The 19,114-nt window shown below is 41.7% G+C and overlaps 1 protein-coding gene across 1 annotated transcript in view; it reads right to left on the reverse strand.

Annotated features, from left to right (window-relative positions):
• LOC106587588 (TOX high mobility group box family member 3) overlaps positions 1–15,848 on the reverse strand; it is a 72,470-nt gene extending 56,622 nt beyond the window's left edge. The window contains exon 1 of the mRNA XM_014176114.3: positions 15,030–15,848. Within this exon, the coding sequence (XP_014031589.1) occupies positions 15,030–15,131 (102 nt within the window). The 5' untranslated portion in view covers positions 15,132–15,848. The remainder of the gene's footprint in view (positions 1–15,029) is intronic.
• Positions 15,849–19,114: the final 3,266 nt, after the last annotated feature.

Below are 19,114 nucleotides of genomic sequence, written 5' to 3' on the forward strand. Positions count from 1 at the left end.
CATAGAAAGGGAATTTGTGCTTTGATCCGCTAACGTGATCTGAAACCCCCTGCACATTAGGCTAGTTCATAAAATGAAAGAGATCCTGGAATTGAATAAATAGGCCTGGTATGTGGTGGACACTGGTGGAAAATGTGTTAACGTTATGAAAACATTACACATCTTGCATGGTGGATTTAAAAAAATATTTTTGTTTAACCTTTAACTAGGGAAGTCAGTTAAGAACAAATTCTTATTTACAATGACAGCCTACCAGGGAACAGTGGGTTAACTGCCTTGTTCAGAGGCAGAATAATCAGAAGTTTCCCTTGTCAGCTCAGAGATTCGATCCAGTAACCTTTCGGTTACTGGTCAAACACTCTAACCACTAGGCTACCTGCAGCCCCTGGATGCTATATAAGTAATCATTAGTCCATCTGCTGAATGTACTATCCTCAGGCAAAATAATATATAAATTGGAGAGAAAAAAATGTAAATATGCTTGAATTCTTTGAGCATGTCCAATCTGTAAATAATTGGAAAGATGCTTTAATTCTTCGAGGGAGTCCACTAGGCTTGGGCGATATACCGTTTACACCATATACTGGGGTATTTTGAAATACAGACGGTATTATTTTCCAAAACACAAAAACAAATTATATATTAGCTAGCAAACCAAATGCATAGCTGGAGCCCTAAGCTGGATATAATTTATTTGACACAGCTTAGATTTCTTATAGTTACACTTAACTTATAGTTATAATCAGTGGTGTAGCACGCACCTCCGCAGCCCACGAGGCAGGGGAGCCCACTACCACCATGTTTTTTTTTATATATATATGCACTACCATTGAAAGGTTTGGGGTCACTTAGAAATGCCCTTGTTTTTGAAAGAAAAGCACATTTTTTGTCCATTAAAATAACATCAAATTGATCAGAAATACACTGTAGACATTGTTAATGTTGTAAATTACTATTGTAGCTGATTTTTAATGGAATATCTATATAGGCGTACAGAGGCCCATTATCAGCAACCATCACTCCTGTGTTCCAATGGCACATTGGGTTAGCTAATTCAAGTTTATCATTTTAAAAGGCTAATTGACCATTAGAAAACCCTTTTGCAATTATGTTAGAACAGCTGAAAACTGTTGTCCTGATTAAAGAAGCAATAAAACGGTCCTTCTTTAGACTAGTTGAGTATCTGGAGCATCAGCATTTGTAGGTTCGATTACAGGCTCAAAATGTCAAGAAACAAATAACTTTCTGAAACTCGTCAGTCTGTTCTTGTTCTGAAAAATGAAGGCTATTCAATGCAAGAAATTGCCAAGAAACTGAAGATCTCATACAACGCTGTGTACTACTCCCTTCACAGAACAGCGCAAACTGGCCCTAACCAGAATAGAAAGAGGAGTGGGAGGCCCCGGTGCACAACTGAGCAAGAGGACAAGTACATTAGAGTGTCTAGTTTGAGAAACAGACACCTCACAAGTCCTCAACTGGCAGCTTCATTAAATAATACCCACAAAACACCAGTCTCAAGGTCAACAGTGGAGAGGCGACTCCGGGATGCTGGCCTTCTAGGCAGAGTTCCTCTGTCTAGTGTCTGTGTTCTTTTGCCCATCTTAATCTTTTATTTTTATTGGCCAGTCTGAGATATGGCTTTTTCTTTGCAACTCTGCCTAGAAAGACAGCATCCCGGAGTCGCCTCTTCACTATTGACGTTGAGATTGGTGTTTTTTATTCTAAAATTGATTAAATTGTTTTCTCCCTCATCAATCTACACACAATACCCCATAATGACAAAGCAAAAACAGGTTTTTAGACATTTTTTAAATATCACATTTACATAAGTATTCAGACCCTTTACTCAGTATTTTGTTGAAGCACCTTCGGCAGTGATTACAGCCTTGAGTCTTCTTGGGTATGACGCTACAAGGTTGGCACACAACTGTTTTTGGGGTGTTTCTCCCATTCTTCTCTGCAGATCCTCTCAAGCTCTGTCAGGTTTGATGGGGAGCTTTGCTGCACAGCTATTTTCAGGTCTCTGAGATGTTCGATTAGGTTCAAGTCCGGGCTCTGGCTGGGCCACTCAAGGACATTCAGAGACTTGTCACGAAGCCACTCTTGCATTGTCTTGGCTGTGTGCTTAGGGTTGTTGTCCTGTTAGAAGGTGAAACTTCGCCCAGTCTGAGGTCCTGAGCGCTCTGGAGCAGGTTTTCATTAAGGATCTCTATGTACTTTACTCCGTTCATCTTTGCCTCGATCCTGACTAGTCTCCCAGTCCCTTCCGCTGAAAAATAACCCCACAGCATGATACTGCCACCACCATGCTTCACCGTAGGGATGGTTCCAGGTTTCCTTCAGACCTGATGATTGGCATTCAGGCCAAAGAGTTCAATCTTGGTTTCATCAGACCAGATAATCTTGTGTCCTATGGTCTTAGAGTCTTTAGGTGCCTTTTGGCAAACTCCAAGCGGGCTGTCATGTGCCTTTTACTGAGGAGTGGCTTTCGTCTGGCCATTCTAAAGGCCTGATTGGTAGAGTGCTGCAGAGATGGTTGTCCTTCTGGAAGGTTATCCCATCTCCACAGAGGAACTCTAGAGCTCTGTCAGAGTGACCATCGGGTTCTTGGTCACCTCCCTGACCAAGGCCCTTCATCCCTGATTACTCAGTTTGACCAGGCGGCCAGCTCTAGAAGTCTTGGTGGTTCCAAACTTCTCCCATTTCAGAATGATGGAGGCCACTGTGTTCTTGGGGACATTCAATGCTGCAGAAATGTTTTGGTACCCTTCCCCAGATCTGTGCCTCAACACAATCCTGTCTCGGAGCTCTACGGACAATTCCTTCGACCTCATGGCTTGGTTTTTGCTCTGACATGCACTGTCAACTGTGGGACCTTATATAGACAGGTGTGTGCCTTTCCAAATCATGTCCAATCAATTCAATTTACTGCAAATGGACTCCAATCAAGTTGTAGAAACATCTCAAGGATGGTCAATGGAAACAGGATGCACCTGAGCTCAATTTTGAGTCTCATAGCAAAGGGTCTGAATACTTATGTAAATAAGGTTTTTCTGTTTTATATATTTATATATTTCCAAAACAAATTTTAAACCTGTTTTCACTTTGTCATTATGGGGTATTGTGTGTAGATTGCTGAGGATTTTCTTTTATTTAATCCATTTTAGAATAAGGCTGTAACGTAATAAAATGTGGAAAAAGTCTGAATACTTTCCGAAGGCACTGTATATATACAAAAGCATGTGGACACCCCTTCAAATTAGTGGATTAGGCAATTTCAGCCACATGTATAAAATCGAGCACACATCCATGTAATCTCCATTGACAACCATTGGCAGTAGAATGGGATTACTAAAGAACTCAGTGATTATCCACGTGGCACTAAAATAGGATGCCACCTTTCCAACAAGTCATGTTGTCAAATTTCTGCCCTGCTAGAGCTTCCCCGGTCAACTGTAAGTGCTGTTATTGTTAAGTGGAAATGTGGGGGCACCCCTGCCTCGTGGTGGCTGTGGGGGTGCATGCTACACCACTGCTTATAACTATAAGTTTAGTATAACTATATGAAATCTAAGATGCGTCAAATAAATTATATCCAGCTCACGGCTCCAGCAATGCATTTGGTTTGGTGGCTAAGTCACTAGATGTCAAGATCAAGCTTCTTGGTTATAGCAGAGACATTCAATTCCCCCCTGGATGAAGATCTTTGTTGCCTAAATTGTTTTGTGTGTCAAAAATAAAATAAATGTTTTTGGGAGGTTACAGAAACGGTATGAAGGTATGAAAACCTGAATACTCCCCAACCCTAGAGTCCATATTTGGCAACTAGCAAACTACCAGTCCAACAGAGAACAATATGAGTAATAACTTACAGTAATTGCAGTAATAATGGCCAGCACAATTACACAGAGGAATGTGCTTCAAGTTTACGTCTGATAAGAACCAAAGCAGCAGACAATCACTGAGGTAATTACAGAAAGGTAGACGTAACTCACGCTCCTCCGTCTAACTTTAGCATATCGCCTCATTAACGACCATCTTAATTCCATTTTATCCACAGTTTATTACAATACTCACTACTCACAGATGTTGGTAAACATGCATGAAGCTTCGCTTGGAACATGCTTCAGTAAACAATGCCTTTTTTCTGTGATTTCACACATCTGGGCCGAGAAAATGTATTATCTTTTGAAGCAATAGTTAATCGCTATATAGGCTAAGTATTGCTTAAATATCTTATTTGCATCTGGAGGATAGTTTGTGGAGGAGAAGTAGGTGTAATCCATGATGTCTTACAGTTACTATTTTGGTCAGCAACAGGTTAATGTTGTCATTAGCCAATAGGAAAGACTTACCCTTACAGGCCAATCAAAATATGACATCACCTGACATCCTCAATGTTTTGTGGCAACAGGATCCCTAGATAGTAGAACGCTTTATTAGTCAGTGATCAAAGCTAATGGTGCTAGGCCGCTAGCACTATGGCCTGTTGAGTAGCAAATGGTCTGGATAAAGCAGTAGGAACATGATCCAAGCTACTGTCCAAAGCATACAGATATGCTGCTGTTTTGACAGCATCATAAGTTGAGACCTTTGTAACACCAGACAACTGCTTTCAACATACACAAAGGATCTGACATTGGACAGTGACCAATCTCTGGCTCTCTCCAGGAGAATCAATGGCGCTCTAATAGACTTCACTGAAAACAAACCACAACAACAAAGACATACTTGATTCCTTTAAATAACTGTTGCCATTCAAGCCAGCCACACCCATGTAAAAGGAAGTGTGGTGTATCAAATCCCTAAGTATTGGTATACGTCAGAAGAACAACTTATGATACTACCTACCAGAGCTATTTTAGAATAGCCCGTAATCTCAATGTCACTAGAACAATCCCAGTCCCAAAGCCAAAACTCTATAAAGTCTAGGCTGCTCTCCTAGAAGATGCATATCAGAAGCTAATGGAGTCTGCTGGAAACTACAGGGGGGCTGAAGGTTCACCACGATTAGCTCGAGTAACTGCTGAAGGTCAACGCAGCTCTGCTGAGCAGCCACAAGCCTTCATAAAACCATGCAGCGTATCATTATTTTCACAGTGTTTCATTATGGATTGTTAACCTTGGCTAACTCCCCAACTAACGCTTTAATCAACTGCCTGTAATGTCTCTGATACAATGTAATCATTCTGCTTCTACTTCTCATTTATCAGCGGGTAGGAAGGAAAATCATACCTGTGCTTCATTAGAGAAAGAGAGAAAAAGAGAGAAAAAGAAGAGAGCAAGCTCTTTTTCCAGGATCTGCATTTGTCTGGAAAGACACACGTGAGTAAGAGCTTCCGAAGAGGAGAGAGGAAGGTTCAGGGTTATTGCCCATTGTCAGAGAAACTAGATCGTTTTCCTAGAAAGGAATGGAGTATGACAGACTTGTCAATAGCATGTAATCTCAGGAGGAAACTAAAGGACTCCTCAATGCTGAGGGCTCTTTCTCCTTGGCCTGGTTCCTACCACTGCCATCCCACACCACAGCCACCTGTGAGGAAGTGTTCACCGGGTCACAGTGCAGTGGCAGTGCATTAAGTCCCACTGCAATGCACTGCCACAAAGAGATGAGCTCCAACAAAAAGCCTAAAATATCAGCTCCTTTCCCAAATGTACCAGGGGAGTCTTCATAAGACAAATACATGGTAGAACCCTCTCATCAAGTCATCAGTTTGCAAACAATTGGAGGTTGCAACCAGCGACCTCTAAACCCCACAAGAATGGTTGCCAAGAAACAAAAGAGAACTTAACCAACTAGAGGATGACTTTTCAGAATCTTCTCCCTCCACATCAATACTGCTTTCAGAGATCCAGATGGAGGCCAGCAGCAAAGTGTCCCCTTATTGGGCCTTTATTGGTACATCCTAAATGCAACATTGAATTACGGCAGGGGAAAGGGGAGGCACGCTTTTTGTTTAAGACAGTACTTCTGAGGCCAATAAAAATAAGCAATGAAGCAATCACTGTACAATGTTTGGAAACCATCTACAAAGAGACCACTTTCCAGTTTTAATATGCGTATGAAATAAATATTAGAGCCGAGCCAGAGCATGAGAGAAACCATATGTTTCTTGGTGGATAAAAAAATCTATCCATAGGCTAGTGCTTTCTACAAAACGCTACATGTCTTTATCTTTTCTCCAATATATAAAAGTGCACTCCTCCAACTAAATAGTGATTTACAGTAAATGTGTGGTACATTGAGAACAGATAGGGAAATGCTAGTCGGGGGGGGGGGAGTATGTTAAATCTCAAAAGAAGGGTTCAGAGCGGATATGTGAAAGGGATTTGTGTGGTTGCCAGACGTGATATTTTATTGAGAGTAATGGAGCCCCATAGGCTGACAACAACTTTATGATTATTGAATATGCTAGAGAGTTTGATGTTTTAGTAAAATATCGTTTTTTCTCTCTCGCTTTTTCTCTTTCCCTGTTTTGATATTGGGGCTCACTCACCATGTGTCTTATTTCATATGTTGGCATAATGATGAATTGTTTTGGGTTGTACAGTCAAGTACTTTTATTCAGAAAAACATTCTAGGCATCACTGTGAACTGATTGCTTTGGAAACTACAGGCAGGAGTTGTAACTAGAATTGTGTACTTGTGTAACAGTGTAGGTTCCGTCCCTCTCTTCGCCCCAACCCGGGCTCGAACCAGGGACCCTTGCACACATCAACAACTGACACCCACCGAAGCAACGTTACCCATCGCGCCACAAGAGCCACGCCCCCTTGCAACGCAAGGGGAAACCCTACTTCAAGTCTTAGAGCGAGTGACGTCACCGATTGAAACGCTATTAGTGCGCACCACCGCTAACGAACTAGCCGTTTCACATCGGTTACACTCACCCCCCCTTTTTTCCACCTTCCTTTTCCGCAGCAACCAATGATCCGGGTCAACAGCATCAATGTAACAGTGTCGGTTCCGTCCCTCTTTTCGCCCCAACCTGGGCTCGAACCAGGGACCCTTGCACACATCAACAACTGACACCCACGAAGCATCGTTACCCATCGCGCCACAAAAGCCGCAGCCCCTTGCAACGCAAGGGGAAACCCTACTTCAAGTCTCAGAGCGAGTGACGTCACCGATTGAAACGCTATTAGCGCGCACCACCGCTAACTAACTAGCCATTTCACATCGGTTACACTTGTACACAAAGAAATTAATACAAAGTATCCATATATGAGATGAACTCTTTCTGACAGAGAGGATAAATTATGAATAGGCACTACTATCCAGTTAAAGAACAATGGACACAATCAACAATTTAAACCCATAAATAAACAACAAGAAACAGAGACATTCTTCCAAGAACAGCTCTTTCAAAACTCTCAGAGCTAGGCCTACACAGAGCAGAGAGACAGACAAGGCCATGTCAGCACAGTGTCTATGTACTGTAGATCTCTGCTACCATTTAATTCTAACATAAATGATGGCAAATTAAATTTCCAGGAAAAACAAAGGACTTTTCTGCAATAGAATATTCTTATCATTCTAATGCACGTCTATAAAAGATCCAATTAAAATCTGGCAGAGTGTGATGGCGCTTTTCCAATTTATATTAGCTTTTGAGGAGACTATTAAAGTGTATTTATTAGGTGAAGATGACTTTAAATGCTACAGTATTAACGCTGCAGTAAAATTGGATTAGCAGAGTGAGATTTTAACATTTACCCTGTTACCACATATATAATATTGGGGGAGGGGCGATCTATGATCGACGACTGTGACCTTCTGAGGCCAACATGGCTCCCCTATTTCCATAACACTGACTCCAGCTGTTGGCTTGGGGACCTCTGCACTGGTTGGGAAAATGTAAGAAAACAGTTTGGAAAAGAAGATAAACATAGCCGTTAAAGTCAATGTGTTCTAAACGTGACACAGATTATTTGGTTACTACTGTATTACAGTAACCAAGGCATAGGTCCAAGTTACATTAAATCACCTATTGAAAAACAGTACGTTGTTACTGTGGTTCATTTCAGTCTTCCATTTAAACATTCAAATAGCTGTTGTATTACTCCATTTTCTGTGCTCTTTGTTCAGCAGGTCTTATGGATATTTGCCCACCTGCTGCCATTGTCTTCTCCCTAAAGGACGACCTGGTGGTGACACACACTGAGCATTTTGGGAATGTTGCATGGTCGTGGTTGTGCTACGGGCAGCTGAACAAAGGATAGCTGGACTAATCACCACAGTATGACTGCGTCTGATATTGCACCCTATTACCTATATAGTGCACTTCTTTTTACCAGTGACCTTTCAAAAGTAGTGCAAAGGGAATTAGGTGGCATTTTGGATGCACATAAATCTCCTTTGCCTTGTATGTAATATCTCTCTCTCAGTCCCAACAGCACATAGCTCACTAATGAGGTGACATTTCACACTTACAGTCACGACAACGCATTGCCCTGAAAATTAATGTAATAATAACAGTCAGCAATACCTTGATGAGACGGAAAATACTTCCTTTCTGAACAGTAAGGGATGGTCTGAAAAATAGCACTGGCAAAAATTCTAACAATTGAACTTTTAAGTCTCGTTTTCTTGACAGGACCTCCTATTCACGTATTGAGTGAAGGGGGTCATGCATATTTGATTTTGTAAAACGTCACATTTCTAATCTATCTACTAATTAAATCTGTGTTGGATTAAAGGTTAAATCCAGGGGAGATCAGTTAAATGTTTTGATACAGTCCTACGTCAGCCCATTACAGGGCATTAGAAATTAGGTATGTGAAAAATGTGATGGCTACCTCACTGCAACAGCGCTTTAAAAATAAATGTAAGTGTCTTAACTGCAAGGCTAATCATTTATAGGACACAATTTATTGAATCACCCAGCCAGAACTGATTGACTGGTCCCACTGCTTAATTCACAGTAAAAAGCCGTTTCTGTGGCACATAGAGAATAAATGATTCTCTTTAAAAGATGGAATCCTTAATGGTGAAACTGCCACGTCAATTTGGGATATTGTAACACCAAAGAAGTTACAGCAAACAACGAACACAGTTGTTTTGCCTCGAACATCACTGCATGCTTCGATAGAACAGCAGAATACGTACTGCACAGAAGTTTGGTGACACCTTAATTGGGGAGGATGGGCTCGTGGTAACGGCTGGAGGGGAATCACTGGAATGGTATCAAATACATCAAACACGTGGTTTCCACATGGTTATGAGCCATCCTCCCCTCAGCAGTCTCCACTGATGTAGTGCAATTTGTTGTACCACGCTGCTCATTTCCATTTGGACGCCACTCACCTCCGTTTAGTCGACAAAACAAAAACAATAACAATGGCGCTGGGGTGAACAGATTCTATCTTTAATAAGTCAGTGAGGTTGATGCTGTCAGAGATGTAGCGAGACAAAGACAGATTGAAATGGTTTCTCCTGGTGAAAAAAGTAGGTCTCATAGCGAGTTAGTAGACCCTGGTGTGATATAAAGAGACATGTTAGGCTTGCCTAACGACTCACCCTGAATTTCATTTCTCTGCTCTATTAATCGCTCCATGCATTCAGTCTGAAATTGTTGTTTGTGTGACTTCAAAATGAGGGGCGTTGTACAGAACAAATTAATCAGAGACTGGATCTTCTCTAATAAGTCTAACCAATCAGAGTACCAAAGTTAATGATGTCATCATGTAGGCCAGCTCTGGACCAATCCATCGGTTTCTGAGACCAATCAGAACGGTCAGAATGTGTTCACATTCTAGAAATTGTTGGGGAGAGAGGCAAATCCAGACTCAACGTGGAGAACAAACATCAGTTGGCCGGAGCGATGCGGATGGGTAGCCAGGCAAATGCTTGGCTGTGGTTTTAAAGCCTAAAGAAGGTCCATCTAGGACCCTTAGGCAGAGGACATGCTACAGCTCAAGTTTCCAGGGTACAACACCTTTGTTAAATGATTCAGAACTTTGACAGTTTAAGCAATACTGGTTAAATGAGGCCTTTCTCTCTCATTCACTTGCAGGTGTGTCATGATAAATGACCGTAACCCTACACCGAGCATGACACCTCAGCTCTGAGCTACTACCCGTCTATTATATCTGAGTGCTGTGGAGCTGTAACAGTGACACGGCTGTTGGATTGTCCAGAGAGAAAACAGAACCTTCTGAGACAGTCTCTCTGTTCCCATGTCTATACTAGCATACTACTTAAAAGGAAGCAATGTATCGGGCATGTGTTCTATGTAGTAGGCTAGTGTGGACATTCCAAAATCAAATCACATTTTATTTGTCACATGCTTGGTAAACAACAGGTGAAATGCTTACTTATGGGCCCTTCCCAACAATGCAGAGAGAAAGAAAAGAGAGAAAATAGAAAAATAGATACACAATGAGTAACTTGGCTATATACAGGAAGTACCAGTACTGAGTCGATGTGTAGGGGTACGAGGTAATAACATGGCTATATACAGGAAGTACCAGTACTGAGTCGATGTGCAGGGGTACGAGGTAATTGAGGTAGATTTGTACATATCGGTAGCTATAAAGTGACTAAGCAACAGGTTAGATAATAAACAGTAGCAGCAGTGTATGTGATGAGTCAGAAGAGTTGGTGCACAAAGGGTCAATGCAGATAGTCCGGGTAGCTATTGGTTAACTATTTAACTAACTATTTATCAGTCTTATGGCTTGGGGGTAGAAACTGTTCAGGGTCCTGCTGGTTCCAGACTTGGTGCATCGGTACCGCTTGCCGTGCATGCCCATTACATCGTTTAATTCTAAGTAGTATGCTAGTGTGGATATTCAAATGTAGCAATACTGTGTGAACTCTATCTACATGCAGCCTGCTGGCTGATGATGGTGATGTGAGAGGAGGAGATTGAATGGAATGGATTCATGAGCACTGGGTGGTGGTTGGATTAAAGATGGTCTTCACGAGAGCAGATCAGGGTAATGGACTGTGTCAGCATGAGATTTACATATTCAACACCAACCACAGCCTCTCTTTCCAAATCCACCTTGTAAAGAGTCAATCGGTCCCAATGTTGCACACAGGTTCAGTGGACATATAGACGAGGCCTCTTAAGTGTTGATTTACGTCAGTGTAAAATTCAAAAGTGCACACCGCAGAGAGATTCAAACACAAACAGGAGGACTCCCTAGCAGAGTAACTCACTTTCGCTCAGGTGTTCCAAGTACTGTACTTCAAGTGAGTGAGCTAAAAATGAACTTCCCCAATCTCAAATGGAAAACCGGGTCTTTAATAAATCTGTTGAACTAGGCGTCCTAGGCGTCCGACAAGCTGCAATTAAAATGCCCAGGAAATACATCAGCTTTTCACTTCCTCAACATTTAAACCTTTAAACATATAACTTCGGTTACATCCATCAACTTTAGAAAACGGCAAAGTAAGCAGCTTCTCGGGGTACCAGCAATTTAGAGTCCTAGTAGTGTTTGGATATGTTTACAATGTGTTTGTGGTGAAATGGCACCAGCTGTGTACACTGACAAGATGCACATGGCCCACTGTGTTTGAAGAGCATCTTAACCCCTTCACTACCACTCCACAGACGGGACAACAAAGACCACGGGAGGCTAGGCCAATCTGGCTGTAGGGGACAATGGGGAGATATTGCCCCAAGGGTTTTCTGGTGTGAAGGGACTGTAATTTAGCATCTCTGAGTCTATTTATGTCATTTCTGCTTTGTTTCCTATACATATGCAAGGAACAATAGGATCCAACCCATCCTCAATCAGGCTTTTGTTTCACCTACATGAGTCATTTAAAGGCTCAATAAAGTCCTAGAGTATGCCGACTGCAGCTGCAGCCTTCCATCCTCATGTGTTATGCTGTGAATAACTTCCCATTTGTTGTTCTTACAGTGTATGTAGTCTATTACGTATGACAGATGAGTGGTTAATACTACTCAAAGTTGAAATATAATCCATTGATAAGCGCTTCCTTGAATAAGAGGAAACATATCTATTTGGTAGAGTCTCAGAGGCCATTTGTCATCAGAGCCAATCAGCTGTTACTATCAACCCTACTTAGTGAAACACACTTCCTGTTTACAACGGTTGTCACTGAAAGGATTCTTGGAAGACAATCAATCACTCTTCCATAATGACACCTTTTAAACCAACAGAAAAGTATGGCTATGGAACAGCGGAAAAATTCAGTCAATCACAGTTAACACAATGCTAATGCATATTACATAATCTTTGGATCTGAACATAGCCATCCACAATTTATAATCACTTACTGGGAGTATTAGTAATAGTTTCACAAACTAAAGCTCTGTAGTAGTGGCAGTGCTGCAGGTGCAACCCATTCCTCAGTTACATCTGGTAACAACCAACTAATTACCTCTACCAGCGCAGCTAATGAAATGTATATTAAATCTAAAACATTATTAAACTTCAGGGGAGTATAGCACAGGACTATAAATGTGCCAGTAACAGGGGACGTGGGGGGTGGGGGGCATGCTCATGAACAAAGGCATTTCAGTCAATCAAACGGTCAAATCATTTAGACATGCTAAATGTAAACCAGTACAGTTGAGAAAATACCAAAAAAGCTCACAGACTTTAGTAGTGTCCAATCTGAAGAGCTTGCACAGTTATGTAGACCACAAAATGTCCCACATTTTAAACCAAGGGGGACATATAAAATATTCAACTTTTGCGACAGAAAAGGAGAGAAAATACACCCTGATGACAAAAAATAATCTAGGCATGTTTTCATAAGGTTTCAGAAGTGAAGCCGGGCTTCTTGTAAATTTCACTGACTAAGACCACATGTGCTCAGTATAAACCAAAGAGCCAGTAAAAGCCAAGTCATTATCCCAGATAAATTGAATGTAATGTAAGACTGCACACAATTTCTGAAGCACCAACTACCAACCAATCAGTGGCTAAAAAGAGTCCCTGTGGGTATATACCCCTAAACATAGTTGCCTTGTGTCCCAGCTTAAATCAAAGCACTTTTACCAAAGGCACCCCTGCTGAGACTGCCCTGTCATACACCTGAACATAATCCACACCATTAAATATTAAAAAGGTATAGAGTAATAGGTAGCCTATATGAAGTGTGCTTTAAATCAGCTCTTAATGACATTTATCATCAAGGGTCCGAGGTTCAATTCTACTAGATTACTAGCAGCTCATTTTCCCTTGTAAAGTACATGATATTAACATATTCCCTTCATCTCATTGCCAAATCACTGCTGGATTCATTAGTCATGAATCATGATGACTGTAGTACCTAATTAAGTTTGTGCCACTCGTTTGGATGTTTCTGTAGATTTAAAAGAATCTGTGATGTTTGAAAGTGCCTCTGGGCCCCATTGTAATTAAATCTGAATTATTTCCTCAGACAACATTTTGAGGGTGTTACTGTTTATACATCACATTGAGTACACATTGACATTGACCAAGGCACTGTCACAGCTTCTTGGAGTGGGAACTTGACATGAAAGCTATAATAAATAACTCTGTTATCAACCTAAGTTAATTTGAGTCTATACAACTTGAAAACATGACACATCATCTGGATGACTAATGTTTCCTCTCAATGTGTTTGGTCGAATCAATTTGGGGATGATGTGTCTTGCATTATGCAAACACATGCAAATCTCTCTTCCACTCAGTATGCAGAGGCTTCTGAATTGGCATGTGATATGTGGTTTGTGATGAGACATGTTGCAGAGGGAGTGCTTCATTTCCTCTCTCTCTCTCAGACTACAATTGCATTTTGGCCTATCCCTGACAGAAAGACTATTTCCTTTCTCAAACTTTGGCCCGGGGAGTTTTCAAGCAAACACAAAACCACGCTTTATCTATTATAGGACAGTCAAACAAATGTGGTTGCACTTAGGAGCTTTAACAAGCCTGGGCTATTTGGCCAAGCAGACGCAAACACTGCTCTGGTCTCAGAATGTTCTCAGAACAGGATTATAGTATGTTTTCTACTGGTTCTCAGAACAGTTTTAGAGGATGTTCTGGGGAAAAGTCTGGAAACTCATTTGATATGGACAGTCTCTCTCTTTTGGCAGCTTACCATGCTTTCACATCCTGAAGGTGTTGTCAAATAGAGCCATTATCCTTTTCAAAACGAATACTCCTTTGTGCTTGTGATAAAAAAATACCAAATATCTGCTGCTGGTTGTGTACCAAACCACCTGTCAGTCTGGGACTGTTTGTGTAAGGATATCTCACATAGGATAACCCTACTAGGTACAGTATGACATTTTTTCAAAACACTGCAACACATCAGTAAACAGGGACATATTATCTCTGAGCAAAAGAAGGGATCACGATCTGAAACAAGAGCAGTTGAATCAGACATCAGATATCAATATAAACAACCTGCTCACTTCAAGGATAATTCATGTATTTCACAATTCATGAATTGCCCTGAAATATGACCAGCTCTATAGGTAGTGACATCACTTTATCATGTGCCTTCAGTGAATCTAAAACATATGAACTGCATGTTGATTGATGATGATGGAATTAGAAATTATAAACACTCATTAAATGATTAAATGATTATGGATCAAGTCACTTTTTAAAGGCTCTGTCACACATGTAATCAAGTTGATCACTCATTGTAAAGTAGCAGTGTTACTGCCACCTGGCATGCATAGCTTACTCTGCAAGAGACAGGATACCAAAACTTCGTCCAACAGAGAGATGTGCTATATGAGAAAGCATTTCAACGCGTAAACATTATGGCATGCAGAACTCCAGCACCAAAGGAAGATGGTAACTTGCCTAATTGATAAAAGTGTGTAATGCACTGGCAAAACTACCTCTTGTTATTCTGTCTATTTTATAAAAGCTTTCAATGCCAATGCAGAATAGGATTAGATTATGGAGTAGCCTAATTAATTATCAAAGAAAACATTCCCAATCGTGTACAACACCATTTGTCATTATATTAGTCTGTCCGGACTCCAGAGGAATGGGGTTTGAATACAGTGTGCAGAAACAAGATAGAAGTACGCAAAACAATGTAGAACGCAATTGCTCACCTTATTATAGTTGTAGTAGCCCAAACAGTGGGAAAAATCCAGGTTTGGTGGGTCTCCTGGAATAGGATTTCCTCCGGCAATCGGATAAAACCGTACATCCATGATGTATCAGGCAACAGCGCAGCTGTACTGTGAACAGAGCTCAATTTGTTTCTACCTTTTTACAATCCACGCGCACAGAGTGAGAGAAAGGCGGCGAAGCGGGCAAGCTTTATCAGGACCGTAAATCAAAGAAATAGAAAGCGGATAAGAAGGGGTAAGGGGTAAAATACGACGTTTTGTTATTCCTCTTCTACTTGTTGAAGAAGCTTTTCATAGTTTTGAAACCAAAATAACGGTTGAGCTATGTCCAAGCTCGTCCTCAAGGTTTATGATATCTGCGCCAAGCCGTGGTGTTTGCCCATGCATTTAGAGGCAGCTGCTGTACACAAAGAAGCCACGCGACCGGCAGGGACAGACTGCACAATCGTCTTTCTCCTATTCAGCTTGCGAAACAAAATTGAAAACAGATCTAACGTTATAATATGTGTATAATAAGACGTCCGGCTCGCAGGAGATTGACTATCCACGTAAAAAGCGCTCGTTTCCCCCCAAAAGTTGTTTTTCCTCAAGTTTGCACAGTAGTTGGCGAATGTAGCATAAAGCAATGAGGATATTGTATTCCCTGAAATTCTGCTACAGTGTTCGACCAGTGGAGAGTGGGGTTTCGGGACAAAAAATGATACATTTGTGGTCAACCAATAATGTGGAATTAGTAGATTTGCTATACAACACTAGATAGATGCTTGGTTCAGTCTTTGGCTCTGTTGATGAACAATGTGTGAACAACCCGGGCTACTCCCCGAACACAGCACGCCACTCCCATTTAACCAGCATCTGCTTCAATGAAAACACTAGATAGTTACATTTTACACTGCTTTCAGTCTCTGGGGATACTTTGATTAACAGATTTTATATAAAAATACTTAATGAGGAATATACACGTTTTTACAGCAGTTGCTCGAATTGATTTTTTTTTATAATATACTGGTCATATTTTTTTTCATGTATTTTGTTTAACCAGGCAAGTCAGTTAAGAATAAGTTCTTATTTACAATGACATCCTACCCCTGAACAGAACGACAGATTTTTACCTTGTCAGCTCAGGGATTCAATCCAGCAACCTTTCAGTTACTGGCCCAATGCTCTAACCACTGGGCTACCTGCTGCCCCAAAAACCTTATTAACCTTATAAACCGTATTAGCATAATTGTTTCTATGTGCTTAACTAAATCAAACATTGTTCTTAATGAAAATCTCTTCAAAACAAACAAACATGGGTTTTGAAATCCAATCCAATCTTAGGGATAGTTATAGCAGCTTGTTGGCCCCCTCCCTAATATGACCACATTTACATTTGACATTTTAGTCATTTAGCAGACGCTCTTATCCAGAGCGACTTACAGTAGTGAATGCATACGTTTCATAATTTTTTTTCCTGTACTGACCCCCCGTGGGAATCAAACCCATAACCCTGGCGTTGCAAACACCATGCTCTACCAACTGAGCTACAGGGAAGTAGAATGTATTCATTCTACATGGGACAGAATGAATGAATACAAACAGTCTATTTACAATAATCATAATGTCTCAATGATGTGTAGCCTTACTTGTTTATTTTCTCCTCTGAAAAGATTGAACTAACAGTCAGAATCTCCCATTACAGGGATTGGAGGAGATGCACTTTATGTGTGCTCGGCCTCTTATGTATTTAATGATAACCTGATTCCTTGTCAGGCCGAGTCAAACATATATGGCCCCATGTAGAGACATAGCCTATTAGATACTTCAACCACCTGCCTGCACATCTATCTCTTCAGGATAGTAGGCCTACTGCATACATACTGACCCATGGAGAGATGAAAATGAGGGGCATCACTTATTAGCAACCACAAAGAGACCCTGGACAAAGGGCTTTCTATTACCTTTCTGTCCCTCACACACTCACTCACTCACTCACTCTCACACACACACACACACATAAACATCTAAGGACAAAGAAATTCTTCAAGTATGTAAACATAAACCTACACATATACCTAAACATGGAGTGCTGCCATACGTGTTAGAGAAATGAAGAGCTTGCGTTATTGAACATCTCAGATCTAAGGTTCCTTTGTGGTCCCAAGTGGGTGAAGGTTTGGTGTATGTTTTCATTTTATAAGATATTCTGAATGTGGGAGGTGTTCAGCATGTGTTATTGAAGACTGAATCAAAGAAATACTGTACATCACTGTATGCCCATGCTAGAAGATAATCCTTGTTTTGAGCGCTGTCCAACGATCCAACGCTTGCTTTGAGATGGTTAACAAAATGTACAAAAATCAATGTAGCTTCGCCAAGAAAATATACTTTGCAATTATGGATACGTTGACCCAAGGCGGATGTTTTTATGTTAAGTTCCTGGATGATTAAACTGCAAACATGCCTAAAAAAGCATTATGCATGCACACATACAGATACACCCACATATATACACTCAATCAGATTTCTTTCACTATCACACACACACACACACACACACACACACACACACACACACACACACACACACACACACACACACACACACACACACACACACACACACACATACATACATAAAAACCCACACAATCTCCCACATAATTTATCAGATAAGAGTGCCACCGCCTGCCACACTACATTTCTAATTCAATAGCTCATGGTTATTAGATATGTTTTGGTTTTGAATAAAGCACGGCACGGCTGTGCTCTGGCTCCGGCAGGTCTTTGGGTTGGTGTTGTTATTTATTTCTGTGTTTAATGTTGTTCGCCCATGCAGCTGCGGAGCTGAATTAATTTCCGTATTGTTGGTTGGGTGTCAGTGTCCCAGCCTGATGAATTATGCCTTGCTACCATGGATATGTTCCAAATGGCACCCTATTCCCTTTATAGTGCACTACTTTTGACCAGGGATGGGAATAGTGTGCCAATTGGGATGCAATCATGTGTCATTTCTCCCTCTCTCAGCTCTCTCAGGCAACATTGGAACCATTTGGTAACCTGAAAACAAATTATCTTCCGCTGGCTCTCATTCAAATTCAATTAAATCAGTGCTGAGTAATTATGTGGAGGTACAAAAGAGTAATAAATGCAAAATAATTAATTAACCTAATAATCTTTATTTATGATCCTCCTCATATTAAGTATGGGATTCCATTGTGCGGCAACCTGAACAAATAACTGCTGTTGGAAATTTGTAAATGAATTCTCGTGCTTTTTTTTCATCCTGTGTGTAACGGTTGTCGTGAGAGAGAGTAGACCAAGGTGCAGCGGAGTTAGTGTTCATCATTGAATATTTAATAGACGAAAGAACACTATACTATATAAGAAAACCGACAGCCAAACAGTCCTGTCAGGTGCAAAACACTAACAGAAACAATTACCCACAAAACCCCAATGGAAAAACAGGCACTTATGTGTGACTCCCAATCAGCAACAATATTCTACAGCTGTGCCTGATTGGAAGCCACACGGCCAAAATCAACAAAACAAACCAACATAGAAAAAGAGCATAGAACGCCCACCCAATGTAACACCCTGGCCTAACCAAAATAAAGAACAAAAGACCCCTCTCTATGGCCAGGGCGTTACAGTACCCCCCCCCCCCCCCCCCCCCGCCCCCAAGGTGCGGACTCCGGCAAAACCTGACTCTGAAGGGGAGGGTCTGGGTGGGCCTTCTACGGCGGCGGCTCAGGTGCGGGACGTGGCCTCTGCTCTACCCTCGGCGTCGCCCTCTTAGGTGGCGCACCTGGCCGCGCCGAAGGTCTGGTGGGCGACCCTGACTGCGCCCGGCTGGCGGTGATAGCTGCGCCCAGCTGGCGGGCGACCCTGGTTGCACCCGGCTGGTGGGCGGCGATGGCTGCGCCCGGCTGGTGGGTGGCAATAGCTGCGCCCGGCTGGCGGGCAGCTCTGGCGGCTCTGGACAGGCGAGTCCCACTGGAGGCCTAGTCCTAGGAGGCGGCACAGGATGGACCAGGATGGGGAGACCCACTGGAGGCCTGGTCCGTGGAGGCGGCACAGGA

The sequence above is a fragment of the Salmo salar genome, chromosome 26 (assembly GCF_965601325.2).
Source record: "Salmo salar chromosome 26, fSalSal1, whole genome shotgun sequence".
NCBI classification, from domain to species: Eukaryota; Metazoa; Chordata; class Actinopteri; order Salmoniformes; family Salmonidae; genus Salmo; species Salmo salar.